This window comes from Prunus persica, chromosome G4 (assembly GCF_000346465.2).
Source record: "Prunus persica cultivar Lovell chromosome G4, Prunus_persica_NCBIv2, whole genome shotgun sequence".
NCBI lineage: Eukaryota > Viridiplantae > Streptophyta > Magnoliopsida > Rosales > Rosaceae > Prunus > Prunus persica.
Window position 1 is genome coordinate 6,170,299 of NC_034012.1, and position 17,314 is coordinate 6,187,612.

Below are 17,314 nucleotides of genomic sequence, written 5' to 3' on the forward strand. Positions count from 1 at the left end.
GTTTTTCCTTGCTTGGTGGTGTAAACATGAACACAACTTTAGTGACAACTGGGGGGTGGGCATCGAGACCGGAAAATCGGAATATCAAGCCGCACTGGATGAAAAAACAGAAAAAAAAAACATGTTGACTACAAAGTTAACAAACTGGCACCTAAATGGATCAGACAAGTTCAAACCAGTTCTTGTGCCGATTTCACACATTACAAAATCGGAACGGATTGGACTGACTGTGTATTTAAGTCCAATGTTAAATTTCTAATCCCATAACTAATATTTCCCCAAGCCCAACTTTAAAACACCTTCTTTTCTATGGCCAATAATCTATCTTGGCATGAATTTGAATCATTTGTAAATTTTTAAGCCCAAAAAATAAAATTTTAGTTGGGATTTATGAAAAATATATATTAAAAAATATATCCGGTCCTAAACCGGAAAAATTGAAAACCGCACCGAAATTGGTTTAAACCGGATTGGTTGATTTCATAAAAAAAAAAAAATCACCAAAATCAGATTGAATCGCATCTGTTGAATAGTCCTAGTTCTGATGTGAGGTGAAAACCGTCATTGAATTTTCCTGTAATGAATTGGAACAGTTAAAATTTAGAAAATGAGAGGGAAAATGTTTTAAGAGGTAAGATGAATTGGTTGTGGTTTAAGAAAAGGTAGAGAAATGCAAATTTAGTAAGTGCTTGTTCTACATGTCACGTGTGTCATTTACGTAGTAACGACAACTCTCGCTATTATAGAAAAGAAAAAAAGAAAAAAAACTCTCGTTGGATAACAATAATGACAAGTCTCGTTTACTTTAAGTTTTGAATCATCCTTGTTCCGTTAGTATTCCAGCACTTTGAGATAGAGCATAGATGCAGTTCGTCACGGTCGGCGCATAGTTTAAACACCACATCCACATCGAAACTCGGAAAACTATTAACAAGTGTATCGTGCACATTTAATTTGTTGGCTATAATTAAAAAGAACAAAAAAAAGGAAAGAATCTATAATTAAATTTGTATCCAAATACAGCAAACAACCACCTGCATATTGCATGTATATTTGAAATTCCAATTCCATGCTCAAAATATTCAACCCTAAAACAAAAACTTGTCCTTTTTTTGGGTTGACATACTTAAACTTGTTTTTACCTCCTCAAACAAATAAAGCCAAATCCTAATTATAAAGATTCGTGATCTATTCCCCCACATAATTAACTATTTCTGAACTGTTTATCTGTCTCACGATGGGATTTCATACCCTTTTTGAGGATTTCCTCCAAAACTATATACTAACAAGTCAGTCCTCATTAGATCTCATTCTTTTTTTCCTTTTTATTTATTTATAATTTTTATAACATAGTAAGTAAAAGCTGAGCAAAAAAGAAAAAAGCAAGAAAGAGAAGGCTGCAAGTGAAGATAAAAGTTCGAGAAACAAAAAAAAAAAACAGACACTCCATTCGAAAACCAGCTAGCAATTGAGTGATCATGAGAATAGAATAGAAAGAGGGAAAGACGTCCTTCTCCCTCCTTCCATCTCTCTAAGCACTTTCTCTCTCTAAATGTGTACATATATAGCAGAAGAGTTTTGTGGCGGAAGAGAGAAAAAGCAAAGCAAAGCAAAGAGAGAGAAATGAGGAAAAGAAAGAAAAAGGGCGAATATGGGCAGTGAGAGAGTGAGGAAGAGTCTCTGGGGTTGCCACGTGGCAGGTTTTGAATGGTGTTGAGCTTCAACTACAAGAACAACAACGACATCAACCAAAACAAGAACAAGAGCACCACTTCCTCTCTCCTCTCTCTCTCTCTCTCTCTCCTGCCATGTCAGAGTGTAACCCCGTCCCTATGACCCCGGCGAATCCGTATTTGTATGCTTCTCTCTCTAAAAGTCTCACACTTTCTCTCTCTAAAAAAATTACAAAAGGAAAATTAATTAGATTGGAAAAACAAAAACTATCTCTTTCCTCTCTATTTATTTCATTTGTCTCCCTTCGCTTTCTCTCTCTTTCTCGTATCTCTCACAGCCTGCCTTCCATGCCCTAAACCTCTCCCACCTCCCCCCTACCTCTTCAGCTCTTTATCTCAATCTAGCTATCTTGCTCTTTTGCTCTGTATATTGGGTTTTTGATCCATTACTTGATTGGTAAGCTTCTTAATTCATCTGGGCACTCTTTGTTTCTTTGGTTCTTGCTCATTTCCTGGTTGGTATATTTTGGGTTTGTGAATTCGTGTGACTTCGAACTCACCCATGTGTGCTTTCTTGCTCATTCTGATGTGGGTTTTGTTTGATTCTTGAAAGATTGTGTTTTTAAGCTTTGATTGATGTGGAATGGTTGGTGTTCTTGTATAGTGGCGTATTGGTTTTCTAAATTGCGTTAGAAGTCATGAATAGGTGGTGAAATGGGGTTTTGTGTTTGGCAGTAGTTGAATGTGTTTGCATGATTAAGTTCTTTTGTTTGATTGTTAATTCTATCACTACTTTGGTAGATTGCATTGGGCATTTGATAAGTGATAGTTTGGAAAAGATGGTTCAATCGTTCAATTGTTGGGTCTATAATATGTCGGATTTAGCACTAATGTTACAGTACATAAACTAGTTCTGTTTGCCGTTTGTAGGTTACTAGATTGTCTTGTTAGCTGATGATGCTCCGAAGTTGGCATTCGGCAATGTACCTTATAACTGTTAATCTCATCTGAGATTTGAGTGATTAGCACTTTTGTAGCAGATCTTAAGGCTGAGTTAGTGAGGAGCCTTCACTGTGACCCTTGGTAGCAGTTAAATAATTCGTTTTTATTTGTCCCAAAATATTGATCGAATTTGCTTAGCTCTACTGAATCTAAATATTAGTCCGCTCAGTCACCTGCATTTCCTTGACAAACTTGCTGTAGTTTGTATAAAGTTGTTCTCTTTATGTTAACATTAACTGTTAATGTAAAAATTTGCAGTGGCTGAATATGTGTGTGGAAGCTCTGATGCCTTGACTAATTCATCGACGTGCTTGCTGTCACTGTTGACCACATATGTAGGACCGAAGACTAAAAGATGAAGGAAGGCAGTTCTTCACCGAGTAAAATGATTAACAGAAATTGGGTCTTGAAACGAAAACGTAGAAAGCTTCCTCATGGACCTGATATATCTAATGGCAAAGAAGACGGTTCAGCAGCCTCGGAATCTCCAAGGAAGACTTCCTCTTCAGCTAAGCGCAGGCTGAATAATGAAATAGTTTCTGATCGATTTTCATCCAAGAAGAAAGGAAATGATGGGGTTAGTTTTTATATACTTGATTAATTGGTCGACCGTTTTTATTTAACCTGAAGAATTCATAAAGCAAATCCTCACTGGAATAACTTTATCATAGGGTGGTAATTTGCTTTCCAGTTAGTTTTTTGATATTATTCTTCAGTCACTCTAGTATGATCTTTGTTTATGGTGGTGGTGTTTTAATTCAAACATTTACAACATGTGGTTTCCAATTCTCCATAGGAAAGTTATTCAGCAGCCTACCTACTTAAGTCATCTCTCAGGCGCATGCATGTTTTTGTGATTTGAAATACTATACGAAGCTCTTTAAGGAACAGCAGCTCAGTGTTTTGAATAGCCATGAAAATGGAACCAATCTAGTTTGCCTAAAGTTAAATTTATTCCTGGGTCACGTGATATGTGGATGATAAACGTCAGAGGTTTGATCAATGGAAGGCGAAGACACCTCCGAAAATTCAATTTTTCATGTAGCTGGCAGCAAATGGCAAGATTAATACTTGCGATAGCATTCAAAGGAGGCAACCAATGATGTGCTTATCCCTTTCTTGGTGTGTTCTTTGCAAAGAGAATGCAGAAAACATTGATCACTTGTTCATTCATTGTTCGTATTCCCTAAAATTATGGTGGAGGATGTTGGGTGCTCTCGGAGCGGAGTGGGTGATTCCTAAAGGATGTTTTGAGCTCCTTAGTATCAATTTGAGGGTTTCGGGGAAGGGGAAGAGAGCTGGAATCCTTCGAGATTGTCCAGTGCATGCGATATTCTGGAATATCTGGATGGAGTGCAATCGAAGAATTTTTCAGGGTCATATAGGAGTAAGGGTTGAGGAATTATGGGATAGAATTAAATTTTGGACATCTCTTTGGGCTTCGGTTTCGGGGCAGTTCAAGGATTATCACTACTCTATCATCATGAGAGACACGATGGCAGTCCTAAGATGATTCTACTGAAGTTTGTGTTTTTTGTGTTTATTAAAGAATTTTTTTCAATCTTAGTAGGTCAGACACTCTTTTTTAAGGTTTTGTTGTTTGATCGAGGATTTTTTCCTCTTGATTATCAATACAATGTTTCTATTAAAAAAAATTAATAATGGAAGAGTCCAAGTGACAGAAATTGGAACTATTATTTTAGAACATGTTATTGAGAATACAATTTAGTTGCGAACTGAGGGTTTCTGGTCTGCTGAAGGTTTAGAGAAACACAAAAGTGGGCTCGTGATTTTTTAGGTTTTGCATTTCTGTTGAGTCTTTTGACACAATACGTGGTGGTAATACATATTAGTTTATAAGACTGACGGCAAGGTCTCCCAAATACAGTAACAGCATATGTAGTGCAGTTTACACTGCCTACGGGGTACAAAATATTATGCATATTAGCAGTCACATGTTTGCTTTAGGGTGATGATTGTTCTATGCTTTTTAAGTTGGACTTTAGGTCAGGTTGTGACATTATTTTTCTATTTACTTTTTGGTCTTTGGTTGTAATCAAACTTCTTTACAATTTTTTGAAGTTGTGTTCCAATTTGGCCAGCACTGAACTCTATATGCCACATTCCACCTTGTTACATTTAGGTTTATGCAAATTTTGGCAGTACTCTTCCCTGCTAATTCAGCGGGATAGTTGTGCATGTAATCTTTTTATGAGGGCACTGCAGTTTGAGAACAAGTGAAAACATTCATCCTGTTAAATATCTTATTTTGCTCGTTTTGTCTCTTCTGTAACATTAATTCTTATTAAACATGCTCTGACTTCATGCAATATTTTGTCTAATCCCAGTATTTCTATGAATGCGTGATCTGTGACCTTGGTGGTAACTTGTTGTGTTGTGATAGCTGCCCCCGAACCTATCATCTCCAGTGTCTTAATCCACCTCTAAAGGTATATTTATTTTGACTGCACTGTGCTAGCTTGTTTTTTCATGATCCATTTTCTTTGGTTTAGCTGTACTAATATCCCATTCTTGTTTTTCTCTTTGTTGTAAATTCTTTATTGTGAAATTCATCACCTGAAGCGCATTCCGAATGGGAAGTGGCAATGCCCAACATGCTGTCAGAAAAGTGATCTGCTTGAGCCCATAAACTATTTAGCGGATACCATTTCAAAACGAGCAAGAACAAAGAGTGTCACTGCTAAGTCCAAAACTGGAGTTGCGTCATCTGAAAGGGAAAAAGTATCACAGATTTTCGGAAACTCCATTGTTGCAAAGAAAAGATCCTCAAGCAAAGGAAAAACTATTTTAACTCATGGAATCAAATTCTTTGAAAAGAAACCATTTTCCCAGATAGATATACCTTGTAGCACCAAGCTGAGTCATTCAACAGTTGGTGGTTCTGTGGACGGTATTTCATCATGTGAGAATGTTGACGATAAAAAAAGATCTAACTTTTCCCCAGAAGATGATTCCGCGGACAGAAAGTTGAGCTCTCCTGCTAAAGAAGTTTCATCTCATTCTAAAGTTACAGCTTTGGAGACAAATGAAGAAGCTCCTGAGGAATTTGCCTCTCCTGAGGTGAAGCCTGTCCTGTCTTGTACTGATGCATCTCCACGTAAGACCATAGTTCTTGCGATCAGTGCTACCACTGGCAAGGCCAGAAAAAGGAAACACAAAGGCAATAACGATAAGAGTAAAAAGAAGAAGAAGACCGATAAGGGAAAATCTGTTAGTACTTCTAAACAATCTGGATCTAAAGCAAGTACTGCAAGCCTGAGGATTGGTAAAGCACTTCGTAAGCATAAATCTGTCAACCACGGGGTTTCTGCAACCTTGTCAAGAGAGGACATTGAAATCAAGAATTCAGATGTCCAAAACAAAGACGAGGTATCTTTCAATTTTCTGATTCTATATTGAACCCTTGTTTATATGTAGGGATCATCATTGGTTGTTGATGACTTCTTAGTAGTTTTCATAATCATGCTGGCTTATTGTTATTGTTTATTATGGTTAATTTAGGAAATGTATGTTCCTGCTGTAGTTGTTAATGCTGGGATTTTGTCCTTCTTTATAGTTATATGTAGTAAATATCATTGTTATTTTTTTTTTTCAGGAGCTTCCTGAGGGAGAAAAGGACCCGTCACATAATGTAGATAAAGCTGGAAGTCATGTAGTCAAAACACTAATTTGTAATGATAGTTTTCCTGCTGAACCTCTGCAGGTAAATGAGTTTCCTAGAATGTTGTGTAAAAAAATGAATTTTATTGAATGTTTTTATTCTGGTTTATATATAGACAATATGCTCCTTGTTTTGGTTACTTAATATCACCATACATATTATTTTGTTTCTTGCATGCCCGTGTCACAGGTTGATCGAGTTTTGGGATGTCGAGTTCAAGGTGATAATGCTGACTCTCGTCAATTATCTGTGGCAGCTGCTCATGATCTGTGTTCTGCTGATTTGCAAGTCTCAGATACTCAAACCAGATTATCAGATGGGAATTCTGCTTGTGATAATGACATGGATGTCGGAGCTGCTGAAAATCTTACTGAGGGTTGTGAAAATGTTGTCAAGGGTGCTGATGGGGATGAAAGCATGAAGGATGATGTTAGAGTGGACAAAATGAATGTGTACAGAAGATCCATGAACAAAGAAGGTAAAAAAGCTAACTCCATGGATGCGCCGAGGATGGGTACTAAGGATTCGGGTAACATAAATGGTAAGGATCAAGATGAATCTGCTGTAACTGCAGATGATTCGGGAAAAACACATGAAAGAATAGTGACTGCGGAGACTACCAAAGTTAGTTTGAAAAGTCATGATGAGGATGAGGTTCCAGAAATTGAAACACATGTCTCTCCTGACACCAAAGACAAAAAAGATGTAGATACAGAAACTGGAATTAATAGCACCGCTCAAAACAAAAGTCAGGGGCCATCCTCACTGGCTGAACCTTCAGGTGGTAGCTGTGAGACGGTATTGTATGAATTTTTAGTTAAGTGGGCGGGTAAGTCTAACATTCATAATAGTTGGGTTTCTGAATCTGAGCTAAAAGTCTTGGCCAAGAGAAAACTAGAAAATTACAAGGCCAAGTATGGAACTGCTGTTATAAATATCTGTGAGGAACGATGGAAGCAACCACAGCGGGTGATTGGTCTCCGTGGTTTAAAAGATGGCTCAGGTGAAGCTTTCATAAAATGGAATGGTCTTTCTTACATCGAATGCACTTGGGAAAGATTGGATGAACCTGTCATTCTAAATTCTCAGAATCTGGTCGATCTATTTAATCAATTTGAGCACCAAACACTGGAAAAAGATGCTTCTAAGGATGATTCAAGAGGGAGGGATAGTTGTCAGCAAAATGAAATAGTTACTCTGACAGAGCAGCCTAAGGAACTGAAGGGAGGGTCATTGTTTCCCCATCAGCTTGAAGCACTCAATTGGTTGCGGAAGTGCTGGCATAAATCCAAGAATGTAATACTAGCTGATGAGATGGGGCTTGGTAAAACTGTGTCAGCTTGTGCTTTTCTTTCGTCATTATATTATGAGTTCAAAGCCACTCTGCCTTGTTTAGTCTTGGTTCCACTTTCCACAATGCCTAATTGGCTTTCTGAGTTCGCATTATGGGCTCCTGAGTTGAACGTCGTGGAATATCATGGGTGTGCTAAAGCAAGAGCCATTATTCGCCAGTATGAATGGCATGCTAGTGATCCGAACGCGTTGAATAAAAAAACATCTGCTTATAAATTTAATGTTCTTTTAACTACATATGAAATGGTTCTTGCTGATTCCTCACATCTCCGTGGGGTTCCCTGGGAAGTTCTCATAGTTGACGAGGGTCATCGTTTGAAAAATTCAGGAAGTAAGCTTTTCAGCTTGCTTAATTCCTTGTCTTTCCAACATCGTGTACTGTTGACTGGTACCCCTCTTCAGAACAACATTGGTGAAATGTATAACTTGCTTAATTTCTTGCAGCCGGCTTCATTCCCTTCGCTATCTTCATTTGAGGATAGGTTTAATGATCTTACAACTGCAGAAAAAGTGGATGAATTGAAAAAACTTGTTGCTCCACATATGCTTCGGAGGCTTAAAAAGGATGCTATGCAGAATATCCCTCCCAAGACTGAACGGATGGTTCCTGTTGAGCTGTCCTCTATCCAAGCTGAATACTACCGCGCAATGCTCACAAAGAATTATCAGATATTACGGAATATTGGGAAAGGGGTGGCACAGCAGTCAATGTTGAACATTGTAATGCAATTAAGGAAAGTCTGCAATCATCCGTATCTCATACCAGGCACTGAGCCTGACTCTGGGTCTGTAGAGTTCCTTCATGAAATGCGGATAAAAGCTTCAGCCAAGTTGACTCTGTTGCATTCTATGCTTAAGATTTTGCACAAAGAAGGTAACAGAGTCCTAATCTTTTCACAGATGACCAAGCTACTAGATATCCTTGAGGATTATTTGGCCATAGAATTTGGACCTAAAACATATGAGAGAGTAGATGGCTCTGTTTCAGTCACTGATCGTCAATCTGCAATCGCGCGTTTTAACCAAGATAGAAGCCGATTTGTCTTTTTGTTATCAACACGCTCTTGTGGCCTTGGTATCAATTTGGCAACAGCTGACACTGTCATTATCTATGATTCTGATTTCAACCCGCATGCTGATATCCAAGCTATGAATCGAGCACATCGAATTGGACAGTCAAAACGACTTTTGGTATATAGGCTTGTAGTTCGTGCTAGTGTTGAAGAGCGCATTTTGCAGCTTGCAAAGAAGAAACTTATGCTTGATCAGCTTTTTGTGAATAAGTCGGGATCCCAAAAAGAAGTGGAAGATATTATAAAATGGGGAACAGAGGAGCTTTTTAATGATTCTCCTAGCGCTGATGGAAAAGATACAGATGAAAATAATAGTAACAAGGATGAGGCAGTGACAGATGTAGAACATAAGCATAGGAAGCGAACTGGTGGCCTGGGGGATGTGTATAAGGATAAATGTACAGATAGCAGCAACAAGATTGTGTGGGATGAAAGTGCAATTTTAAAGTTGCTAGACCGTTCAAACCTTCAGTCTGGATCAACTGATATCGCTGAAGGAGATTTGGAAAATGATATGCTTGGCTCAGTAAAGGTAAAGTATTAAACTTTCTAATGCATTTGTTGTTTATTTATGCATTGATAATAAGTTTTGTGGTGATTTTATATCAGTTACCACTTGAAATCATTACTGTTTGAGCGTTTTTTCCCGTTTGAATCTGGGGTTGCCATGAATTTTTTTTTTTTTGGTGACATTAAGACGTGGTGGTTTATTACAAAATTATTTTTGTTGCCTAAGGCAACTTGTATTCCCATAACATCAGCTTTGGATCTGCTCTTGATTATACTTTAAACTGAACTTGCATGCAAAATTTTACAAAATTTGCATTTCTGTGTTCTGCATCATTATCTTCTCATATATGACATATGACTTGTAAAACTGAATTGCTTTATGATCCATCAATTGGGGTAAGGGCTGAGTCAAGTTAGTTGTAGGTTCAGTCCCTTTCACTATGTCAGCTTGTTTATAACCTTGTCCTGAGACATGCATCTCCGTCGGTGAGAGTTATTGGTAAATAATTGAGTTCGTGAGTTAACTAGTTATGCTTTTCCCATGTTTTAAATTGGGTAATATGCTGTTCCCATGTTATATGCATTTTTAGTTGCATGCACATTGATCCTGTTATCCTACTTTAAGCTGTTTTTATCTTGCATGAAATTTGCCTATAAGGACTAATAGTCAACAAAATTAAAAAACCAATTTCTTCTATGTTGTTGTTTATCTCATACTAACTTATCGCTTTACCAGTCCATCGAATGGAATGAGGAACCAGCTGAAGAGCAGGGAGTTGAATCACCTGTAGGTGCAAGTGATGATATTTGTGTACAAAATACTGAAAGGAAAGAGGATAACATGGTTGCTGTTACTGAAGAAAATGAATGGGACAGACTATTGCGTCTTAGGTAACAAACTATTCTATTGTCACCTATGTTCAGTGTTTTCATGTGTTATTACTGCTACTCTACTAATCTGCTAATAGGATTAATGCATCTGTATTCAAATGTATATATAAAGTGGATCTAAATGTGTTGTACATTAAAAGGAGTAAAATGAAATGAAAGATTTTAGAGACTAATTACTGACTTGAGATTTAAATGCCTCTGAATTGTCATTTGCAATTTTTCGGGCTTGTAGGTGGGAGAGATATCAAAGTGAGGAGGAAGCAGCTCTTGGTCGGGGGAAGCGCCTGCGGAAAGCTGTTTCTTACAGGGAAGCATATGCTGCACACCCAACTGAAACATTGAGTGAGGTACTTCAGTTAGACATATGCTTAAATGAAGCATAATCCTTTTTCTAGTCTACCTTTCATTTGTATTTGCAGTTTCACGCTGCTGCTGAAAATATCACTAAGAAAAAATTTCATTTTCTTTTTCAACTGTATATACACTTTCTTAAAATATAAAACCCCCTTTATGATTGAATTTTATGTTGTAAATTGGCTGAGCTTGTTTCAGGCCTTCCACTTCTAACTTTTCTTTTGACTTGCATGGATTCATTTATGGTCCAAAGAATTTTTTTACTCAGCGACCTGGACCATCTGGGCAAGAGTTTGTTGCATAATTTCATTGGGTTAAGTTGCTTATCCATAGTGCTTCTAATAGTTTGCTTGTATAAGCAGAGTGGTGCGGAAGAGGAACGTGAGCCTGAACCAGAGCCAGAGCGGGAGTACACACCTGCTGGACGAGCTCTAAAAGCAAAGTTGTAAGTTCAGAATCTCTTCAAGTAATACTACCGTAATTGCTTTAGTTCAGGAGTTGAGATTGATTTTATTGTGTAGAAAGCTGCCGCACAATTGTCAAGCAGTTTTCCTAAGTACCTAGTTGTGTTTGGTAATAGGGATATACATGTCTAACTTTCACCTTTTTGAGGTATGTGCGATTCATTTGAGTCGAGCATTATTTAAATTTTAAGATTTTAGAACTGGAGTCTCAACATATGGACTTTATCAAGTTTGAACTTGATGGGGAGAGTACTACACATCAAGGGGAAAAACAAGTATTTTATTTTGAAGGGGAAATTATTTCAGATTTTAATGGTCACCAAATTATTGAGTTGTAGGCATTTAGACTGGTTCAAGTATAATAGTGGTAAGTTTTCATGCATTGTTTGACAGTGGATTACTTTTTTATTTATTATTCAACAGTGCTAAGCTCCGAGCTAGACAAAAAGAACGGCTCGCTCAGAGGAATGCAATTGAGGAATCTCATCCTAGTGAGGGACTGCCTGTTGAGTCACTTCCTCCATGTCCCACCAATACTGCCAAAGATGGGGATCAAGCGACTGGACTAGTTCAATTTTTCAGAGAGAGGCCTTCAGTAATTGACTTGGAGGATAACAAGTTAGATGCTCCTCCCAAGGCCAAGACTGACTCTCCCTTACGGTTGGGCAGACTATCAAAGCATAAAAACAGCCGCCTTGATCTTTCTGTTAATCCTCTTGACTACCTGTCTCCTGACATTTTCTTTCCAAGTCACCAATCTCAGGGAACCAGCATGACCAACTCAGTGCCCCCAAATAATTTGTTACCTGTTCTGGGACTCTGTGCTCCCAATGCTAGTCAAATAGAATCATCAAATAAGAACTTCTCAAGGTCAAATTGCAGACAGAAAGGAGCTCGGCCAGAGTTTCCATTTAGTCTAGCTCCTCAGTCTGGGACTTTGTCTGAGACAGACATAAATGGTGATGAAGTGAAATTATCAGGTGCATCAGCGGAAGTATCACGTCTGAAGAATAACATTCCAAATGGTGGTTTGCCATTTAGGCCGGTACTCTCTCTCTCTCTCTCTCTCGGTTTATGAGTTTTGTTGATACATGTGTGTTGGTTTATAAGTTTTGTTGATACATGAATCATGATCATAATGCTTGGTCTGTTTGCAGTTTCCTCCGGCTATTCAGGGAAACAGTTATGATCGTCCAGAAAGTTCTGGTGCTGCTTTTTCAGATTTCCAGGAGAGGATGGCACTGCCTAACTTACCATTTGATGAGAAATTGTTACCAAGATTCCCGCTTTCAACTAAGACCATGCCAAGTCCACATTTTGACTTCTTGCCTAGCTTGTCATTGGGTAGCAGACTTGAACCTTCCAATGGCTCCTTGCAAGAACTTCCAACAATGCCATTGTTCCCCAATTTAAAATTACCCCCACAAGATGCACCCAGATATAATCAACAAGACAGAGAAGTGCCTCCCACCTTGGGTTTGGGACACATGCCAACTACATTTCCATCATTCCCTGATAACCACAGGAAGGTGCTTGAAAACATAATGATGAGGACTGGTCCTGGATCAAGCAACTTGTTTAAAAAGAAATCAAAAGCAGATATCTGGACGGAAGATGAACTTGATTTCCTCTGGATTGGTGTTCGTAGGCATGGAAGGGGCAATTGGGATGCAATGCTAAGAGACCCGAGGTTGAAGTTCTCGAAGTTTAAAACTTCGGAAGATTTGTCAGCTAGATGGGAGGAGGAGCAACTCAAGATTTTGGATGGGCCATCTTTCCCAGTGTCCAAATCAACCAAACGGACTACCAAATCCTCACAGTTTCCATGCATATCTGATGGGATGATGGCACGGGCACTGCATGGAAGTAGACTTGTCACACCGCCAAAATTTCAACCCCACTTGACAGACATGAAGCTGGGTTTTAGTGATCTTACATCTGGCTTTCCGCATCTTGAAGCATCAGATAGACTTGGTTTGCACAATGAGCAATTTCCCCCCATTCCAACCTGGTTTCATGAAAAATTCCGGGCAAATTTTTCTGGAGATTCTTCTGCTGGAGTTTCTGACAGACCAGGGACGTCTTCCAATGTTCCCATTGAGGAGCCATTTGTTGTCACTTCTTTTGGAACCAGTTGCTTGGGTTTGAATTCCTCAAGCAGCTATGATGTACAGAAGAAGGAAGATGAACAGGGTGCCTATAAGTATGGGAAGTTGCCTTGTCTTCTTGATAGATCACTGAATGTTTTACGTGATATGAATAATAATTTGGGAAGGGGTGAACCCACCAGTTCAGGATTTCTACCTGATCCCAAGAGGGGGCTTTTAAAGGGGAAAGATCTTGCTGGAAGTAGTTCTTCAAAGGACAAGCTACCCCATTGGCTACGGGAAGCTGTAAGTGCTCCTGCTAAACCCCCAGCACCTGACCTGCCACCCACAGTGTCAGCAATAGCTCAATCTGTTCGGTTGTTATATGGGGAGGATAAGCGAACTATTCCTCCCTTTGTGATTCCAGGCCCACCTCCTTCGCTACCAAAGGATCCAAGACGGAGTCTAAAGAAGAAAAGAAAGCAGAAATCACGTCTGTTTAGGCGGATTCCACCAGAAATTGCTGGAAGCAGCCAGGACTTCCAGAGCACACACTTTGGTGACAATGCTTCAAGCTCCATTCCTATGGCCCCATCATTTCCATTGCTTCCACAATCAATGGTTGCAACACCAGGCCTTTCACGGATTGAATCTGACCTCAGTGCGCCTCTCAGTTTAAATGTGGCAAACCCGTCATCCTCATTGCCGCATCTGAATCATCAGAAGAAAACAATCATGGGAATGTCCCCTTCACCTGAAGTGCTTCAATTGGTAGCATCCTGTGTTGCTCCTGGCCCACATCTGTCAGCAGCTTCTGGCATGGCAAGCTCAAGCTTTCATGACACAAAGCCCTCGTTGCCAAACTCAGTTGACCAAGTAGGACTTTTGGACTCCCAAACTGCATTTGGAAGCAAGGAGGCTAAGCGGGGCTCACCTCTTAAGGTGTGTGATTCACTTGGGAAAGATAGAACATGTGATACTGAAAGTGGGGATTCCAGCAAGACTCAATCAGATCCCTCTAGGACAGAACGGCCCGATGTAGAGGAAATTTCTTCTGAGGGCACTGTCTCGGATCATCCTTTGAGTGATCGGGAACCGTAGCTGTAATATGGGATTAGAACATAGTTATTCTTTCATGTTATTCAAGTCTCCGATGTGCTTGAATTTTTGTAGGTTTTTGTAGTGCATGATAAACTAGCCAATATAGGGTTATTTAGGATATATAATGTTGTGTAAAGCTTATGTAAGAGAATGAAAAATATAGTGCTGCCTGCTCATTTAACCATGGACCTTGCGTCCCCCTTGTGTCTCATCAATGAGACAATATCTGAATAGTGATGCCCAATCAGTTGGCTTACTTCAGACCCAAAAAAAATCTGTTGGTTTACTTTTTCAATTTTTTTAAAGACTAGTTTTGGATTTATAATTTTCTGGTGGCCGTCTTCCATATGGTGGTCTTGTGGAATTGCTGCTTTGTTTATAATGAGAGAGTTGTTTAACAGTCTGAATTGCTGCGTCGAGCAACCTTTATTCTCCATTAGTTTTTTTTAAAATTTTTAAACATTTGGTTGGTTAAGTGACTTAAGAATCATTCATACAGATTAGAAGTGGTGTGAAGCCAAAAAACAAAAAAAACCAATTTTTAATCTAAAGTTAAAACAACTAATGATTCTCTTCATTCTGTTTTTTTATTATTCTCTCCTTGTATCAGGACTCATATAATCTACTAAACTGGATGGGCAGCAAATAAAAATTTTCTTTTTTGTCCCCTCTTCTCTCTCATCAAACCAGAACTACCAATTTTGTCTTTTGCTTTGTTTGGCATCCCTTAAAAATTTCATGTGGCCTGTTTACTTGCAATTTTTCTGCCTCACAGACAGTGCAGATACAGAACCCTACCAATAGGAATTCAGGGGATGCCTAGGGACTTGGATAAGTGACCATTAACTTTGAGACTCTGCTGATCGTAAACTATACTTGACATCAAGAAGATCAGAAGAACAACAAATCTGAAATCGAAGAAAATAAAACATGAAAGTAAAGAAGATGAAGAAGATGATTAATCGAACTGTATCCACTAGTCAGCCAGTACAAAAATGTATAAGCCAAAGTACCCATCAAGGGAGAAGCTAGAACAACCTTTCTCTCTCTCTCTCTCTCTCTCTCTCTCTCTCTCTCTCTCTCTCTCTCTCTCTCTCAATCTTAGATGCCAAACCCTCTAACAATATACAAAATACCCATTACATCCAAGCCAAAGATACAAAGCTCAAGATCATTAGAATTGATAAATATATTTCTGTGAGGAGTGGTGATCAGTTTTGGACCAGCTGAGGTTCTGATTGGTTGGCCACAAACCTGGAGGAGAAGGCATAGAACTTGAAGTAATCTTGATCATCTAACAAGTTTCCACATCCAGTTGCATCAAAGTTGAGAGAATAGCTCAATGGATCATAATGGCACTGGAATGAGCTTTGTCTACTAGCAGCCCCTATCCTTCTCCTATGTTTCTTTAGCTTCCTCACCAGTTTGGCCAGACAGGTACAGTGGGATGATGAACTACTAAGACAATTAGCGGCCACGGCAGTACCCGCGGTTGCGGTGGTGCCGCCTTTATGACCACCAGCCTTGGTGGTGCATGTATTCTTGGGCCAAGAAATAAGCCACATTGTGTACAAAATATATATTTATATACGTAGCTTCTCTAGTTATGTGTTGAATATAGATGTGTTTCTACTCTTTTTGGAAATTGGAAGTGAGTGAATTGAAATGGAGAAAGTGATGTGGTACTGCAAGTGAGTTTGAGGGTGTATTTATAGGAAGTGAGGGGGTGCTGAGGGAGGTGTTATCTCACTTTTCTTAAAGTTAAATTGTTAAAACAACATAGGTTATACCAGTAGGTTGCATGCAAAGCCAAAGTTTGAAACTTTGAATGGTTTCGTTGTACTTTTGAATGTATAAAAAATGTGTCATCCACATGGCGGAAAGCCAATGTGAACCTTTTTAATTGAGTTCAAATGGAGAAAGTATACACTATTTCTCGAGCAATACACCATCTGATCAAAGATCCACAATCATCACATATTTCATATATAAGATATAAGAATTATTGGTACAATCATCACATTCATAAAAGAATAAGAATTATCACCCCAGTGCATTTTAAGTACAAGAATTCACGTTTAATGAAAACACAATTCGGTTGGATATATGAAAACAATATTATTCTTGTGATATACAAATTCTTTTTCAATAAAAGATATGAATTAATGAACTCGTCAATTTAACAGCTACAAACTCATTCCAATTAAACGGAAATTGACATTATAGGAAAACCCTATTAGTGTTAATGATGAGATTTGTTGCAACTGAGGCTCCAACCGACATTTGAACGTAAAAGCAAGGTTAAGATGGTGAGTAATGACTATGATTAAGAGGAAAATGATTAAAGGTGGTGTAGGCAGTGAGGCAGTGAGGCAGTGGCATCCCAATCTAATCCAAGTCTTTGTCAGAGAGGCAGAGAAATAATTTGACTGAGATGACCCAAGTGGGCAGCCTCGGTTGGTATAATATTCTTCACGTGGGTCCCATATATCAACGAAACTGTCAACTCTAAGATCTGTGAATCCAATCACCAGAATTCTGTAATTTTAATCTTTAGCAGATAAGAAATAAATACAAAGTTATTATCAGAATTATATAATTGTTGTTTTTAAAGCCACACATTTGAGAACTATCCTTTATCAAGCAACTTAATACAAGAAAATGTTAAACATATGCATAATCAATTTCATCATCATATATTTGATAACTGTACATTGTCATTTTCTTCTTTTAATCAATCTCATCATCGTCGTGTTAGTATTTTCTAATTTTCTTATATAATTTTCAACACGTAAACACATACATATGTCATAAGTAAAATCTGTATAATATTTAAATGGTATATTTCATGCATATCGTAGTTAACCGTTGTGTTTGGAAACAATTTTTATTGTAGATGACTAGACATTAAAGTGATTGACTCGAAAACCTTCGTTTGCTGGTTTACAATAACATTTGAGATTCTCTTACTCAAGTATCCTTTGACTAGAAGTAATTAAACAAAGAAAAAAAATACTTTAGAGTTATATGATTATATCTAACGTTTGATTAATAATACATACAAGCAGGGATATTCTTATTCCCTATCTCATAATCACCCCGTTATGATTCTTATCATTCTCTC

General features: G+C 38.3%; 1 protein-coding gene across 3 annotated transcripts; it reads left to right on the forward strand.

Moving 5' to 3' along the window:
* Nucleotides 1,269-14,515, forward strand: LOC18780359 (protein CHROMATIN REMODELING 4). 3 transcript variants are annotated; one of them, XM_020563114.1, is made up of 11 exons: nt 1,269-2,130; nt 2,934-3,252; nt 5,024-5,125; nt 5,259-6,065; nt 6,292-6,399; nt 6,547-9,315; nt 10,030-10,184; nt 10,417-10,531; nt 10,901-10,983; nt 11,426-12,047; nt 12,160-14,515. In XM_020563114.1, the coding sequence occupies exons 2-11, from the start codon at nt 3,031-3,033 to the stop codon at nt 14,188-14,190; spliced, it is 7,014 nt and encodes a 2,337-aa protein (XP_020418703.1). In that variant the 5' UTR covers nt 1,269-2,130; nt 2,934-3,030; the 3' UTR covers nt 14,191-14,515. The 3 variants fall into 3 exon arrangements, with proteins under 3 accessions (XP_020418703.1, XP_007213285.2, XP_020418704.1); XM_007213223.2 differs by having other exon boundaries at nt 3,015-3,252; XM_020563115.1 differs by lacking the exon at nt 1,269-2,130 and adding an exon at nt 2,610-2,756.

What these genes read in the sequence shown, in the direction of transcription:
- LOC18780359 (XM_020563114.1), top strand. Translation starts at nt 3,031, where the DNA reads ATGAAGGAAGGCAGTTCTTCACCGAGTAAAATGATTAACAGAAATTGG. An exon ending in GTCTTAATCCACCTCTAAAG is followed by an intron (nt 5,126 to 5,258) that starts GTATATTTATTT and finishes CATCACCTGAAG; the next exon opens with CGCATTCCGAATGGGAAGTG. An exon ending in ATGTCCAAAACAAAGACGAG is followed by an intron (nt 6,066 to 6,291) that starts GTATCTTTCAAT and finishes TTTTTTTTTCAG; the next exon opens with GAGCTTCCTGAGGGAGAAAA.